This window comes from Loxodonta africana, chromosome 1, assembly GCF_030014295.1.
Source record: "Loxodonta africana isolate mLoxAfr1 chromosome 1, mLoxAfr1.hap2, whole genome shotgun sequence".
Lineage (NCBI taxonomy): Eukaryota > Metazoa > Chordata > Mammalia > Proboscidea > Elephantidae > Loxodonta > Loxodonta africana.
Window position 1 is genome coordinate 228,999,021 of NC_087342.1, and position 14,923 is coordinate 229,013,943.

At 44.0% G+C, this 14,923-nt stretch overlaps 1 protein-coding gene across 7 annotated transcripts in view; it reads left to right on the forward strand.

Moving 5' to 3' along the window:
- SYTL3 (synaptotagmin like 3) overlaps window positions 1-14,923 on the forward strand; it is a 113,057-nt gene that overhangs the window by 16,747 nt on the left and 81,387 nt on the right. For 5 of the 7 annotated variants that reach the window (XM_064292838.1, XM_064292832.1, XM_064292845.1 and 2 more), the window contains exons 4-5: window positions 645-863; window positions 13,546-13,610. In XM_064292838.1, the coding sequence (XP_064148908.1) occupies window positions 645-863; window positions 13,546-13,610 (284 nt within the window). Of the gene's footprint in view, window positions 1-644; window positions 864-13,545; window positions 13,611-14,923 lie in introns of those variants that run through there. The other 2 variants (XM_064292848.1, XM_064292853.1) reach the window with 1 other exon arrangement.

A 14,923-nucleotide genomic window follows, 5' to 3' on the forward strand; every position in this document is an offset into this window, starting at 1 on the left:
AGCATAACATCAGTTCAGTGATTTTATTGGGTAACGTGTAACAACAGGAGAAATACATGACGTCTATTTACAGATTTTTCCGTGCCTTGTATATTAAAATTGATTTCCTTTCCTTGTTTTTTCATCTTGCTTGCTATTATGGTCCCCTTTTTTGGGCACAAGGGAAACCCTGGTGTCATAGTGGTTAAGAGCTACAGCTGCTAACCAAAGGGTTGGCAGTTCGAATCCACCACCCGTTCCTTGGAAACTCTGTGGGGCACTTCTACTCTGTCTTATAGGGTCACTAGGAGTCAGAATTGACTCAACAGCAATGGGTTTGGTTTTTTGTTTGTTTTGGCCACAAAGGAATGAACCTAGAGTGAAATTAGCAGCCATCTCCTCTGTGCCAGGCATTTTATTTATGCTTTGCCATTTAATCCTCACTACAACCTTGTGAGGTAAGGCCTTCTTATCTCCATTTCACCTCTGAGCTGAGTCTCAGCTCCCTGAGGTCCCATGGCCATTGTTGGAACCCAGGGGTGTTGATGCCAAAGCCCTTTCTCTTCCCATGGACGATACTGTTAGGGTTCATGGCCTTTTAGGAGTATTTCTGGGGCCTGTGCTTCCATTCAATCCCATCTAATCATTCAAATCTATGTCCACAGGAAACTGAAAACGCACCTGCAGCACCTCCGGTGGAAGGGGGCGAAGAGCACAAACCAAGACTACAGAGAGAAGTCCTGTGCCCGGTGCCAGAGGGCTCTGGGGCTCCTGCTGAACCGGGGCGCTGTGTGCCGGGGCTGCAGCTACCGCGTGTGTGCCCAATGCCGCGTTTTCCTGAGGAAGACCCACGCCTGGAAGTGCACCGTGTGCTTTGAGGATAGGTGAGTGCTCCTGAGGGCCAGTTCCTCCCACCAAACCACACTGTGGAAAGAGATCATCAGCCAAGGTTTAGAGAAAACCAGCTGCCATCAAGTCGGTTCAGACTCATGGAGACCCCGTGTGTGTTAGAATAGAACTGCACTCCACAGGGTTTTCAATAGCTGGTTTTTTTGGAAGTAGATCGCCTGGCCTTTCTTCCAAGGTACCTTTGGGTGGACTCAAGTTCCAACCTTTTGGTTAGCCAAGCACGTTAACTGTTTACACCACCCAATAAATGTTTAACTTCACTAACCAGTTGCCATCGAGTTGATTCTGACATGTCACGACAGACTGCCTAATATGAAGTAACCTTTCTAGACTCGGAAGTTATTTTCATTACAAAAAGAAATTTTGTTATAAAATAATTTTTCTTAATTTACCAAAGTTTGTTCATAGTGGCTTAAGGGTGGGTTGGTTATAGGAACCCTGGTAGCATAGTGGTTAAGAGCTATGGCTGCTAATCAAAAGGTCAGCAACTCAAATCCACCAGGCATTCCTTGGAAACCTTATGGGGCAGTTCTACTCTGTCCTAGAGGGTTGCTATGAGTTGAAATCTACTCAACGGCAATGGGTTTGGTCTTTTTTGTTGTTGTTGTTGTTAAGGGTAGGTTAACTCAGACGTTAGGATTTCTTTGGATTTCTTGACTAGGTGCCTTAGTGTGTTTACAGCTTGATTTATCTTCTTTGGTAAAAATGGAGTGAGCTATAACATAGGGGATGTCAGAGTAACAATGTGCACCTTTAAATAAGGCCTTTTTGAGGTAGGCAAGCTGGCCGATAGTTGAATAAAGAAATGGGTATGATAGACTGAATCTACGTTTACTTTAATCTTGGGTGTTGTGGATTCTTTTTTTTTTTTTTCCTTTTTAGCATGCACTTGGCATTTTTGAACAACTCATCTTGAAAACAATAAAGAGCATGTTTGACGTGGACTCATGTTGCTCCAAACCAGGATGGCCTGGTCATCAGTTCTTTGGAAACACGAGGGGAGGACTCGATTAGTTGGGGGGGAACGTGTACCAGGACACCATTCAGTTTTGGGGCTTGGTGTGACTCTAGGATTGGTATGTTTGAGCTCATTGTTTCAGCTATTGTGTTGATCTGTCTCATGGAGAGCTTCCCTCGTTTTTGCTGACCCACTGCTTTACCAACCATGATATCCTTTTCTAGCCGCTGGACTTTCCTGAAGGCGTGTCCAAATTAAGTGAGCCAAAGTCTCCCCATCCTCACTTCTAAGGACATCAGAAAAATAAAAAGCCAAACCCGTTGCCATCGACTCAATCCCGACTCGTAGCGACCCTATGGACAGAGTAGAACTGCTACATAGAGTTTCCAAGGAGTGGCTGGTGGATTTGAACTGCTGACCTTTCCGTTAGCAGCCGAACCATTGAAATGTCCTGTTGCTTTGCCAGGCTTACTGTGTTTCAATCATTCCGCCAAAGAAAGGGGAAGTTGTTCGACCTGATTTCTTTGCTTCTGAAGTGCACACCGTCTGTTTCTATAGCTGCATGCCAAGTCACTCTGGCTTCTGACAGAGCTCCCCTCGTGCCTCCCATATTTCTTTGATCTGTTGAAGCCAGTGCCGGTCAGGTTTTCCCGAGCGCGCAGAGAGGGAAAGACAGAGAATTCCTGACAGCTGCCCAGCCACCCCTGGGCTCTGGCAGTCTGGGCCCTGAATCATCTTTAGAAAGGTCTTGAGATCTCCTCCCCACCCCCCTCCGCCCCGTTTCAATGAACCAAGTATATTTGAAGTCCAGTGGTGAGTATCACCTGGTAAGATGTTAAATTCTTTGGAATTTGTTGTTGTTGTTGTTCTAATAGTCACAAGATAGAAATCAAAACAGGAGACAGGCGGCTGAGGCAATCTGCCAGGCAGCTTGCTGTGTTGAAATCTCCGTCTTAGAGGACCGAGCGCACGGTGCTTGGTAACTTTACCTCTGAACACACCAAGTGTGATTTCTAAAACCCCAGCTTCCTTATTTTGAAATAAAGACGTTTTTCAAAATACCTAAGATAATTACATTACTTTGAGTCAATTAACAGGAAATCCTACAGGGAGAGAATTGAATAACTTACTAATAACACCTACTTTCCCAAACCCTCCTTCTCTTTTCTCCCCCTACTCCACTCAGCTTTGTCCGCTCTGGGCTGCTCTCCTATGTTAGGGCCAAAACAAAGAGAAAACTAGTTCCCGTCTGCCCGATTCCAACTCAGGGCTACCCCATGTGTGTCTGAGCAGAACTGTGCTCCACGGGGTTTTCAGTGGCTGCTTTTTCAGAAGTAGATCACCAGGCCTTTCTTCCGAGGTGCCCCGGATGGACTGGAGCCCCCAACTTTTCAGTTAGCAGCTGAGCTACCACCCAGGAACTCCTAAACAAAAAAAGGCTTTTGTGACACTTTAGGCTGTTTGATCATCATAACTGGCTCACATATTGGGGGACCTGGGACAGGTTTTTGACCCCAATCACTTCTCCCCCCCTGCTTCTCCCTCAGCTGGAGCCTGATTTCTCAAGAATAAGTAGACCCATTGTGGGAGCAAGATGAGGAAAATAGATTTTTAAATTCAAGAAAGGGTAAGCTGTAGGGTAGCAATAAAACACACACACCAAAGAAACCCGCTGCCGCTGAGTGAATTCTGACTCATAGCGACCCTACAGGGAAGAGTGGAACTGTCCCACAGAGTTTCCAAGGAGCGCCTGGAGGATGTGAATTGCTGACCTCTTGGTTAGCAGCCATAGCACTTAACCACTACGCCACCAGGGTTTCCAACACACACACACAAATAAAAACAAAACAGCTAAGAGACTGTTACAGAGCAAGAGACCTGGGAACTGCTCATGGCCTGAGCTTGTGCTGAGGTCCTGGGAGACATTTAGGCTGAAGTTCTGCCTTGAGGAAAGTACTCTCAGAGAGTTTAGAGCTATTGGAGCTCAGAGGAGGATGAGACCAGGGAGGGCTGAGCTGACCCAAGGCTGGAGTATCCTCAGGAGGGTAAGGATTGAAAAGGAAGTTGGGCACTGCTGGGGAGAGGCCACATGGGGATGCTGCTGACCACTTGTCTGTGCAGGTGCTGGCCTGAGCATCTTAAACCCAGCGCTGTACTTAAACCTTAGAATAACCTTATGAAGTAGTAGGAATTCCTGGGTGGTGCAAACAGCTTGACTGCTAACCGAAAGGTTGGCTGTTCGAATCTACCCAGAAGTGCCTCAGAAAAAAGGCTTGGCAATCTAGTTTCTGAAATATCAGCCACTGAAAACCCCATGGAGCACTGTTCTTCTCCGACACACATAGGGTCAGTCGGTTGTTAGGCCTCTTAGGTGGTGGAAATATTAAAGTACTCAGATACTAACTGAAAGGTTGGTGGTTCAAGTCCACCCAGAGGCACCTTGGAAGAAAGGCCTGTCAGCCTGCTTCTGAAAGGTCACAGCAATTGAAAACCCTGTGGAGCATTGTTTCGCTCCGACACACATGGGGTCGGTTGCCGTGAGTGGGAATCGAATCGACAGTGACTGGTAATAACTATTATCCTCGTTTTGCGGATGAGGAAATGGAGAATTAGAGATATAAGATTGTTTGCTCAAGGCCCTGTGGTCAGTAATAAACAGAGTCAGGACTAGAACACAGGTTTCCAGAGTCCGGTGGCTGCATTCTTAATTTCTGCCCTCTCCTGCCTGCTGAGAGACAAGGCCTCTCAGAAGAGTCTGAACTCAAGGCAACAGGAGCTGGGGTTTGATATCTGCTCTTGGCCAGCAGAAGGCACGCCCTGAGCCTGCACTGTTCGCAGGCAGAAGAGACGGGGATAAAAGAGCGAGGAGGATAAGGCATGATGTGAGAAGACTGGTTGCTATGGTGATGGAGAGAACACAAGAGACATTTCAAAAAAGGAATGGCAGAACTTGGTGCCAAGAGATTAAAGGGAGCGAAGAATGAAAATGGTTCCTAGATTTTTAGTGTCTGAGTCATCTAGTGCTGCTATAACAGAAATACCACAAGTGGATGGCTTTAACAAACAAAAGTTTATTCTCTCACAGTCTAAGAGGCTAGAAGTCCGAATTCAGGGCGCCAGCTCCAGGGGAAGGGTTTCTCTCTCTGTTAGCTCTGGTGGAAGGTCCTTGTCATCAATTTTCCCCTGGTTTAGGGGGAAAATTGGCACAGGGACCACAGGCCTAAAGAAACTCACTATTCTTCTGATTTTTGTTCTTGATGATAGGTGGTCCCTCTGTCTCTCCGATGGATTTTCTCTTTCATATCGCGAAAGAGATCGGCTTAAGACAAAACCTAATTTTGTAAATTGAGTCCCACCTCATTAACATAGCTGCTTCTAATCCTGCCTCATTAACATCATAGAGGTAGGATTTACAACACGTAGGAAAATCACATCAGATGACAAAATGGTGGACAACCACACAATACTGAGAATCATGGCCTAGGCAAGTTAATACACATTTTGGGGGGACACAGTTCAATTAATAACACTTAGCTTGAGTGACTTGGACATGGTTCTGGGAAGAAAATTAATCCCATTGTGGATCTCTTGAGTTTGACATGAGAGGGAACAGGAGGTCTCACTTTGAGTTACCCTGTAAATGGGACAAAATAGTGGAGGACAGGTGAGAGGCATGTCAGTGGTTAAAGTTATGGGAGAGCGTGGGCCTCACAGGCAGTGAGGATGCTCAGAGAAAGACTGTCTTAGCTGCATGAGTTAGGAATGATGGCAGATTGAGGGGAGAAAACCAAAAATAAACCAAACCAATTGTTGAGTGGAGACCAACTCATGGTGACCGCATGTGTGTCAGAGTAGAACTGTACTCCACAGGTTTTTCAGTGGCTGAGTTTTTGGAAGTAGAATGCCAGACTGTCTTCCAAGCTGACTCTGGTTGGACTTGAACCTCCAGCCTTTTCAGTTGGTGACCCAGCACTTAAGCATTTGTGCCATCCAGCGACTCTACGGTGAGAAAAAGGAGGTAGCGGTTCAGGAGACTTCAGTCCATAACCTGTAGAATATTAGAGCTGGGAGTGAAGGACGAGGCCCTTTAGCCCAGTGAGTGAATAGGGAAAGCTAACTGGGTTTGGCAGGAAGATGCCTGGGAACTTTTAAAAAGAGAATCGAAGAGTAGAAAATGGAAACTATGGGTGTAGTTTGGCAGAAAAGGCAGGGCAGGAGTTATATGTCAATGGCATTCATAAAATGGGGAGGGCTGGCTGGCCATTCTTAAAGAGTTGGTGTGGACAAGTAGATTTTGAAAAGGATTTATAAATATTTATTGAGTGTAAAAATTTACTACTGGAGTAAGGTTCAGGAGATTATGATAAAACACAAGCAAGTGGACACGTGACCCTTCAAACACAGTTTAACAGCCAGTAAGGGCACTTTGTGGTGTGATTCCAGTGAAATTGTTTTAGTAACTAATTTTATTCATTTGGTCCATCATTTTGAAATATTTATATTCTCACGAATTATTAAGTTTTCTATTATGTAGGATCGCCTTCAATCATTATTTTTGTCATCTGCACTGTTTTATAATGACACAGCAGGTATGACACCGAATGTGTATTCTAACCAATTCCGATGCTTATTGCTGACCTTTGAGACCACGAGTTTGCAATTCACAAGTCCCTTATGTTGGCTCATTTTTCAGTCAACTCAAGTACTTCTGCAAAGATATTTTTCTTCCCCAGAAGCGCATGTGGGTAGCATATTTCTAAGCCTTTGCAGATTTGAGGATGCTTTCCAGTAGCTTTCATTCATGAATAATGACTTCACTGGGTATTAAAAATTCTGGGGCGTAACACCCACCCTTTTTTTTTTCCTAAGTTTTATTTATTTTGTTGTTGTTGAGATTATACATAAAAAAACGCATACCAATTCAACAGTTTCCACATATACAGTCTCCCCACACATCTGTCAGTTTGTCATACTGTGGTGGTGGCTTGCGTGTTGCTGTGATGCTGGAAGCTATGCCACCGGTATCTCAACCACCAGCAGGGTCACCCACGGTGGACAGGGTTCTTCCTTGACCCATTGGTAGTTTAATAGTGTGCTGCAGCAATGAGCTCAAGCTTAACAATGACCCGGCAGTGTTTCATTTAGTTGTACACAGGGTTGCTATGAGTCAGAACCGACTCGACGGCACCTAACGACAACAACAACATGTACAATTTAGTGACATTGATTACATTCTTTGAGTTGTGCACCCATTCTCACCCTCCTTTCCTGAGCTGCTCCTCCCACAGTAGCATAAACTCACTACGCCCTAAGGTTCCTGTCTTATCTTTCGACTTGCCGTTGTTGATCCCATGTAGATAGTTCTTAAAAAAGCATAATGCTCAAGGCAGGTCTTTTTTATTAGTTAAGCTAAAATATTGTTCAGTTTTAAGATGACTTCAGGGGATGTTTTTGGTTTAAGGTTTAAAGATTACCTCAGAACTGTAGTTTTAGGGATTCATCCACCCTCCATGGCTCCAAAAAGTCTAGAGTCTATGAGGATTTGAAATTATGTTCTGTATTTTCCCCCTTTTGATCAGGATTCTTCTATGGAATCTTTGATCAAAATGCTCAGTAATGGTAGCAGGGCACCATTCAGTTCTTCTGGTCTCATGGCAAAGGAGGCAGTTGTTCATGGAGGCAATTAGCCACACATCTGTATCCTCTTCCTATTCCCGACTCTGCTTTCTCTGTTGCTTTAGGTGAATACAGATCAGTTGTTGTGCTTTGGACGGCTGCATGTAAGCTTTTAAGACTCCAGGCACTACGCAACAAACTAGGAGGTAGAACCAAACCAAAAAAACCAAACCCACTGCCACTGAGTCAATTCCGACTCATAGAGGCCCTATAGGACAGGATAGAACCGGCCCATAGAGTTTCCAAGGAGTGCCTGGCAGATTCGAACTGCCAACCTTTATGGTTAGCAGCCGTCGCACTTAACCACTACGCCACCAGGGTTCCCAGGAGGTAGAACAGAAGCACTAAATACGTTATTAGGCCAATTAACTGGGATGTCCCATGAAACAATGACCCTAAACCTCCGAACCAAGGAACAAAATCCCATGAGGTGTTTGGTTGTACATAAGCAGCCTCAGTAGCTACTCTTTTTTTTTTTCTTTTTGTCATTGTTGAAAATATCTATATCACACACCTTTGCTAATTCAGTGTTTTACAGGTGTACAACTTGTTGACAGCGATTACAATAATCAGCTGTGCAATACCCTTAATCGATGCAATTTTTCCATCACTGTTAACACCCCTTTCCCCCCTCCCTTCCTCCCCTGGTAACCTCTAATAAACTTTTGTCTCTATACATTTGCCTTTTCTTGTCTTTTCACATAAGTGAGGTCATACAATATTTGTCCTTTTGTGACTGGCTTATTTCACTCAGCATAATGTCTTCAAGCTCCATCTGTACTGTAGCATGTATCAAGACTTCATTTCTCCTACTGGCTGAGTACTATGCCATTGTAAGTATGTACCAAACTTTGTTTATCTACTCATCTGTTGATGGGAATTTAGGTTGTTTCCACCTTTTGGCTATTGTGAATAGTGTTGCAGTGAATATTGGTATACAAGTCTCTTTTTGAGTCTCTGCTTTTAAATCTTTTAAATATATACCTAGGAGTGGAATTGCTGTGTCATATGACAGTTCTGCTACACTGTTTTCCACAACGGCTGTACCATTTTGCATTCCCACCAGCAGTGGATAAGGGTTCCAGTTTCCCCAACATCCTCACCAACATTTATTTTCTGTTTTTTTTTTTTAATCTAAGCTGTCCTAAACAAACAAACAGAAAAACCAAACTTGTTTCTGTCAAGTTGATTCTAACTCATAAAGACCCTATTGGACAGAGTAGAACTGCCTCATAGGGTTTCCAAGGAGTGAATGGTGGATTCCAATTGCTGACTTTTTGGTTAGCCCCTGTAGCTCTTAACCACTCTATCACCAGGGCTAGCCATCCTAGTGGGAGGGTGTCATAGATTGAATTGTGTCCCCCAAAAATATATGTATCAATTTGGCTAAGCCACGATTCCCAGTACTGTGTGATTGTTCACCACGTTGTCATCTGGTGTGATTTTCCTATGTGTTGCAAATCCTATCACGACGATGTTAATGAGATGGAATTAGTAGCAGTTATGCTGATGAGATCTACAAGATTAGATTGTGTCTTGAGCCAATCTTTTTTTTTTAATTTTTATTGTGATTTAAGTGAAAGTTTACAAATCAAGTCAGCCTCTCACACAAAAACCCATATACACCTTGCTACACACTCCCAATTACTCTCCCCCTAATAAGACAGCCCGCTCCCTCCCTCCACTCTCTCTTTTCCTGTCCATTTCACCAACTTCTAACCGCCTCCACCCTCTCATCTCCCTTCCAGGCAGGAGATGCCAACATAGTTTCAAGCATCCACCTGATCCAAGAAGCTCACTCCTCACCAGCATCCCTCTCCAACCCATTGTCCAGTCCAATCCATGTCTGAAGAGTTGGCTTCAGGAATGGTTCCTGTCCTGGGCCAACAGAAGGTCTGGGGGCCATCACCACCAGGGTCCTTCCACTCTCAGTCAGACCATTAAGTCTGGTCTTTTTACGAGAATTTGGGTCTGCATCCCACTGCTCTCCTGCTTTCTCAGGGGTTCTCTGTTGTGTTCACTGTTAGGGCAGTCATCGGTTGTAGCCGGGCACCATCTAGCTCTTCTGATCTCAGGCTGATGTAGTCTCTGGTTTATGTGGCCCTTTCTATCTCTTGGGCTCGTAATTACCTAGTGTCGTTGGTGTTCTAAGCCAATCTTTATTGAGATATAAAAGAGAGAAGCCAGCAGAGAGACAGGAGGATCTCATATCACCCAGAAGCAAGAGCCAGGAGAATAGTGCATCCTTTGGACCCAGGGTCCCTGAGCTGAGAAACTCCTAGACCAGGGGAAGATTGATGACAATGACCTTCTCTCCAGAGAGAAGAAAGCCTTCCGCTGGAGCTTACACCCTGAATTTGCACTACTACTAGCCTACTGGACTGTGAGAGAACAAACTTGTCTTTGTTAAAGCCATCCTCTGTGTTATTTCTGTTGTAGCAGCACTAGATGACTAAGACAGAAATGATACCTCATTGTGGTTTTGATTTGCATCTCTGTTGGCTAATGACACTGAGCATTTTTTCATGTGTTTGGTGGCCATTTAATATCCTCTTTGGTGAAATGTCTATTCAAGTCCTTTGCCCATTTTATGATTGGGTTTTTTTTTGTTGTTGTTAAGTTGTCAAAGTTTTGTATATATACGTAAACCAAAAAACCAAACCCACTGCTGTCGAGTTGATTCCGACTCATAGCAAACCTATAGGACAGAGTAGAACTGCCTCATAGAGTTTCCAAGGACAGCCTGACGGATTTGAACTGCCGACCTCTTGGTTAACAGCCATAGCACTTAACCACTATACCACCAGGATTTCTGACATATGCATATATATAGGTTATTAGATTCTTGTTGTAAGTATGATTCCAACTCATGGCAACCCCGTGTATGCAGAGTAGGACAGCCTCATGGCATTTTCTGTGGCCAGTTGTTCAGAAGTTGATCACCAGACCTGTCTTTCAAGGCATCTCTGGGTGGACTTGAACTGCCTACCTTTTGGTTGGTTGCCATGTACTTAACCATTTGTATCACCTAAGGACTCCCTCATCTGTCACCAACACACACATATTTGTACCTGGGGTCCTAAGTACAGCACCATAGTTTAGGTAAAGGAGGTTTATTCATGTTTTGCAAGAAGTGTTGCCTGCAGCTTGATAAAATCATTTCTTTATCTTCATCTTGGTTCTCTGACTGCTCTCATCATCACCTAGGATTTAATCACAGTGGTTGGCTTTCTTTTCCTGTTAAGAACGTTGAGATCAGATCAACAGAGCTAGTGGAAAAACCCACTGTTTTGTTTATAAATTTGAACCATCTTAAATGCAAGACTATTTGAAGTAAGAAAATGTTCAATGCATAGGACGGTTTTAACTGCGAATGACCAAGCGGTTGGGCAACCTAGCACAAAGAAATTAGGCTGACCTTGATTTTACAGCGTTCTGCTTCTCTATCTGGAGATCTTACGGCTCGGCGTCTAATGAACCAGGAGGCCCCTCTCAAGGCCCCCTGGCCACCAGGGCACTGGTTGGAGAGCAGACTTTCATGAGAGATGAGCTTCTTTAGACATTCAGAGAATTCTGACTCTGTAGACCAATTTCCCATCTCTTTTTGGATGAACGGTGCAAATACATCAGGGAATGCTGGGGACATCATGCTCACTCTTCTTGGAGCAGGAAGCTCGGATGCGATAGCTTAACCACTTGCAGATGTGAATAGTTTAGACGTGAAATAAAAATGCATCCCAACAGGTGTATTTGGCTTACTGTGTGGTGATAGTAATGAGGTGAACCGTATCTTTCTGTTAGGGCCCCTCATTCTTCTGGTTATTGAACATTTGTATGCTAGAATTTGCAAAGTGAGTTTCAACAGTTATTTCTCTCCCGCTAGTGAAATGACAACATTAGCAAGGTTCAAGGCCATGAAAGTTGACGCTGAAACTTCCAAAACTGTATTAAGTGACATCTATACACCAGATGGAGCCCTGGTGGTCCAGTGGTTAAGAACTCAGGCTGTTAACCAAAAGGTTGGCAGTTCAAATCCACGAGCTGCTCCTTGGAAACCCTATGGGGAAGTTCAGTTCTGTCTTATAGGGTCACTATGAGTTGGAATTAACTCAACGGCAATGGGTATACACCAGGTATATCAAAGACCATGAAAATGGCACAGGATCAGACGACGTTTCCTTCTGTCATACATAAGTTTGCTGTGAATTGGAGCCAACTGGACGGCAACTAACAACAACAACAAATACACCAAGTGCTTGGCATCTATAATTATTCACAAGTAGGGAATTGCTTAGTTAGTAGGAGGTCAGACCCTGACTCAGGTCTACGTCCTGTCCTCTTCAGTACTGCTGGCTTTTCAATCAATTGATTGAGACACTTTTAAAGAAGCAAGTCATGATTCTGAAAAATCTAAAAGCATTAACCTATCGCTGAGCTGATAAAACATTCCAACAAGCTTTAATAGACAAATGCTGCTTTAATCATCTGGGGAGAAATAATAAATGTTTCCATTGGTCACTGAGTCATGGCTGCCCTGTTTTGCCCTAACCAGGACAGAGATACTGCACGGGACCCCGCTGCAGGATTGACTCACCTGAATCTTGGTCAATAAGAGCAATAAATGGTTCTTTTTTGAAATTTGGGACTGTTGTAGACAGGGGGTTGTGACAAAAGGTCACATGGAATAATTGCTTATGAAATGACTGGTTCTACAAACAGCACTTATATGCCCAGCTCAAGTCTAGCACTCGAAGAGAACAGCCTTGAATGCAGAAAGGGCTGGTTGTCACAGGGTTTAGATTGTGGGATCCTTACCCTTCCATTCTTTAGTCACAGGTAAACCCAGGAGAAAGAGCACTGATGGTGTAAAGGAGCCTTGGTAGTGCAATGGTCAAGTCTTTAGCTGCTAATTGAAAGGTTGGCAGTCCAAACCCACCAGCTGCTATGTGGGAGAAAGATGTGGCAGTCTGCTCCCGTAGAGATTATAGCCTTGGAAACCCTGCGGTTTTACTCTGTCCTGTAGAGTCACTGGAAACCCTGGTGGCGTAGTGATTAAGAACTATGGCTGCTAACCAAAAGGTCAGCACTTTGAATCCACCAGGCAGTCCTTGGAAACCCTATGGGGCAGTTCTACTCTGTCCTATAGGTTCAATATAGGATTTCTATGAGTTGGAATAGACTTGACAGCAACGGGTTTAGTTTTTTGGTTTTATAGGGTCACTATGAGTCAAAATCAACTCGACAGCAACAAGTTTTGGGGTTTTGTTTTAAGCCCGAGAGACCTGTGAGTTTGCACCCGAATCTCTACATGCCAAATTAGCTCTTGTATAAACTTCACAAATAATTAATTGGGATTAAATTAGATGACTAGATGGTTGTAAAAGACAATTGCCCCAGGGTGGTGCAAACGGTTAACATGCTTGGCCCAATAGAGAGAGGATGGAATTTTTCTGTAGTTTATCTTTCCTGCCACCACTTTCCACCATTAACATGACACACTGATGGTTTTGATGGCATTTTTGTTTCACTTTGTATATTTATTCAGAAAACATTATGTACTTACCACGTGCTGGGCACATGCATGTGTTAATACGTATACGTTGCATATACAGATTAAATACACAGTAAAATGAAGGGAGGCAGGAGCCGCCCAGCTTTGCTGCACCACAGATCAGTTAATCTGATGCCATTAACTGCGAGCGTTGCTGCTAGCTAGTCAAATCACTTAACCTCTATGGAAAGTCTATAAGATTAGGGGTTTGGGCCAGAACATTGAGCTCTGAAGTCCCTTCTGAGACCAATATATATATTTTTAAATAATTTTTATTGTGCTTTAAGTGAAAGTTTACAAATCAAGTCAGTCTCTCACACAAAAACCCATATACACCTTGCTACACACTCCCAATTACTCTCCCCTAATGAGACAGCCCACTCTGAGACCAATATTTTGTGACATTTCTTACTTAGCTCCCAGGAGCACAATACAGCACAATTCATAACCTCTCGATCTGCTTGCTTTTCAGAAACGTGAAAATAAAAAGTGGACAATGGTTCTTTGAGGAACGAGCCAAGAAATTTCCAACCGAAGGTAAATGCTCTTATTTTAAAAAGTTTTTTTTTTTTAATTGTGATGAAAATACACACAACAAAACATTCCCCAACCAGACAGTTTCTGCATGCACAATTCAGTGACATTGGTTACACTCTTCAAGTTGTACAGCCGGCCTTGATCTCTTTTTCCAAATTATTCCACCACTGTGAACTTGAACTCACTGCCCCCTAAGCTATGATTCCCCCTTCCCCCTCCCTCCCACTCCTGGTGACCACTAATAACCTTTGGTTTCTATAGATTTGCTTATTTCATGTAAGTGAGATCATACAGTATTTGTCCTTTTTGCAACTGACTAAATGTTCTTAACATTTTTTTGAAGCAAAAGGATGCATTCCTAGTTTTCAGACGCTTGGGGTTAAGAATTGTGATTCTAGAAACCTTACAGGACTCAGTAGCTCAGCCCCTCCCTCACCTCTGGGTGTTACATCTGCCAGGAACCGAGCTCCAGGAGAACCCATTGCTGTCGATTCTGACTCATAGCTACCCTATAGGACGGAGTAGAACTGCCCTATAGGGCTTCCAAGGAGCATCTGGTGGATTCAAACCGCCAACCTTTTGGTTAGCAGCCAATCTCTTAACCACTACACCACCAGGGCTCTGCACACTCCAGGAAGTTTCCTTAATTCCCTGCTTCTGCGTGTGATTTCTCCCTCCTCTGAAACCCTGGTGGAGGCTTTAGAATACATGACCTAGGCACAGCAATGGCAGCATAGGGTCTTTATGTTTTATTGTTTCCTTTTGATTTTTAAAAAGACTTTGTGGCGGGGTGGCAGAGCTGGGCTTTTCCTTGGGTGGTACATAGATTCTATTTTTTTCTCTTCTGGTTTGTTCATTAAACAAAACCAAACCCATTTCGGTGCAGTCCAGCTCATAGTGACGTCCAGCTGTTCCTGAAGTGTTGCAAAGCACCTTACACGATGCTTTGTGTGCTTCTCTCTCTCTCTAAGCAGGAATTGTGCTTTTAAAAGCTTGTTCTGTTCCTCACAGCACCAAGCACAACACCTTGCTAGTAAAACTTGTCCAAAATAACCATTGAATGAGTAATGAAGACTGGCACGTGGTGTTGTCAGACTTTGGCAGGTGGGGATGAGTCTGGGTGAGCACGTGCTGGGATTGTGTGAGGGGAGGTGTGTATCGGCCTGTACACCACGAAGTTCATCTACACACTGGCAGAGGGTAATGCATCAGTGTGATGGTGGCTGGACCACAAAGCCATGGGGAGAAGGAACGGTGCCTGGTTACAAAGGTGCCATGTCAGAGGGCACGAGCGGTAAAGAGATACAGCATAA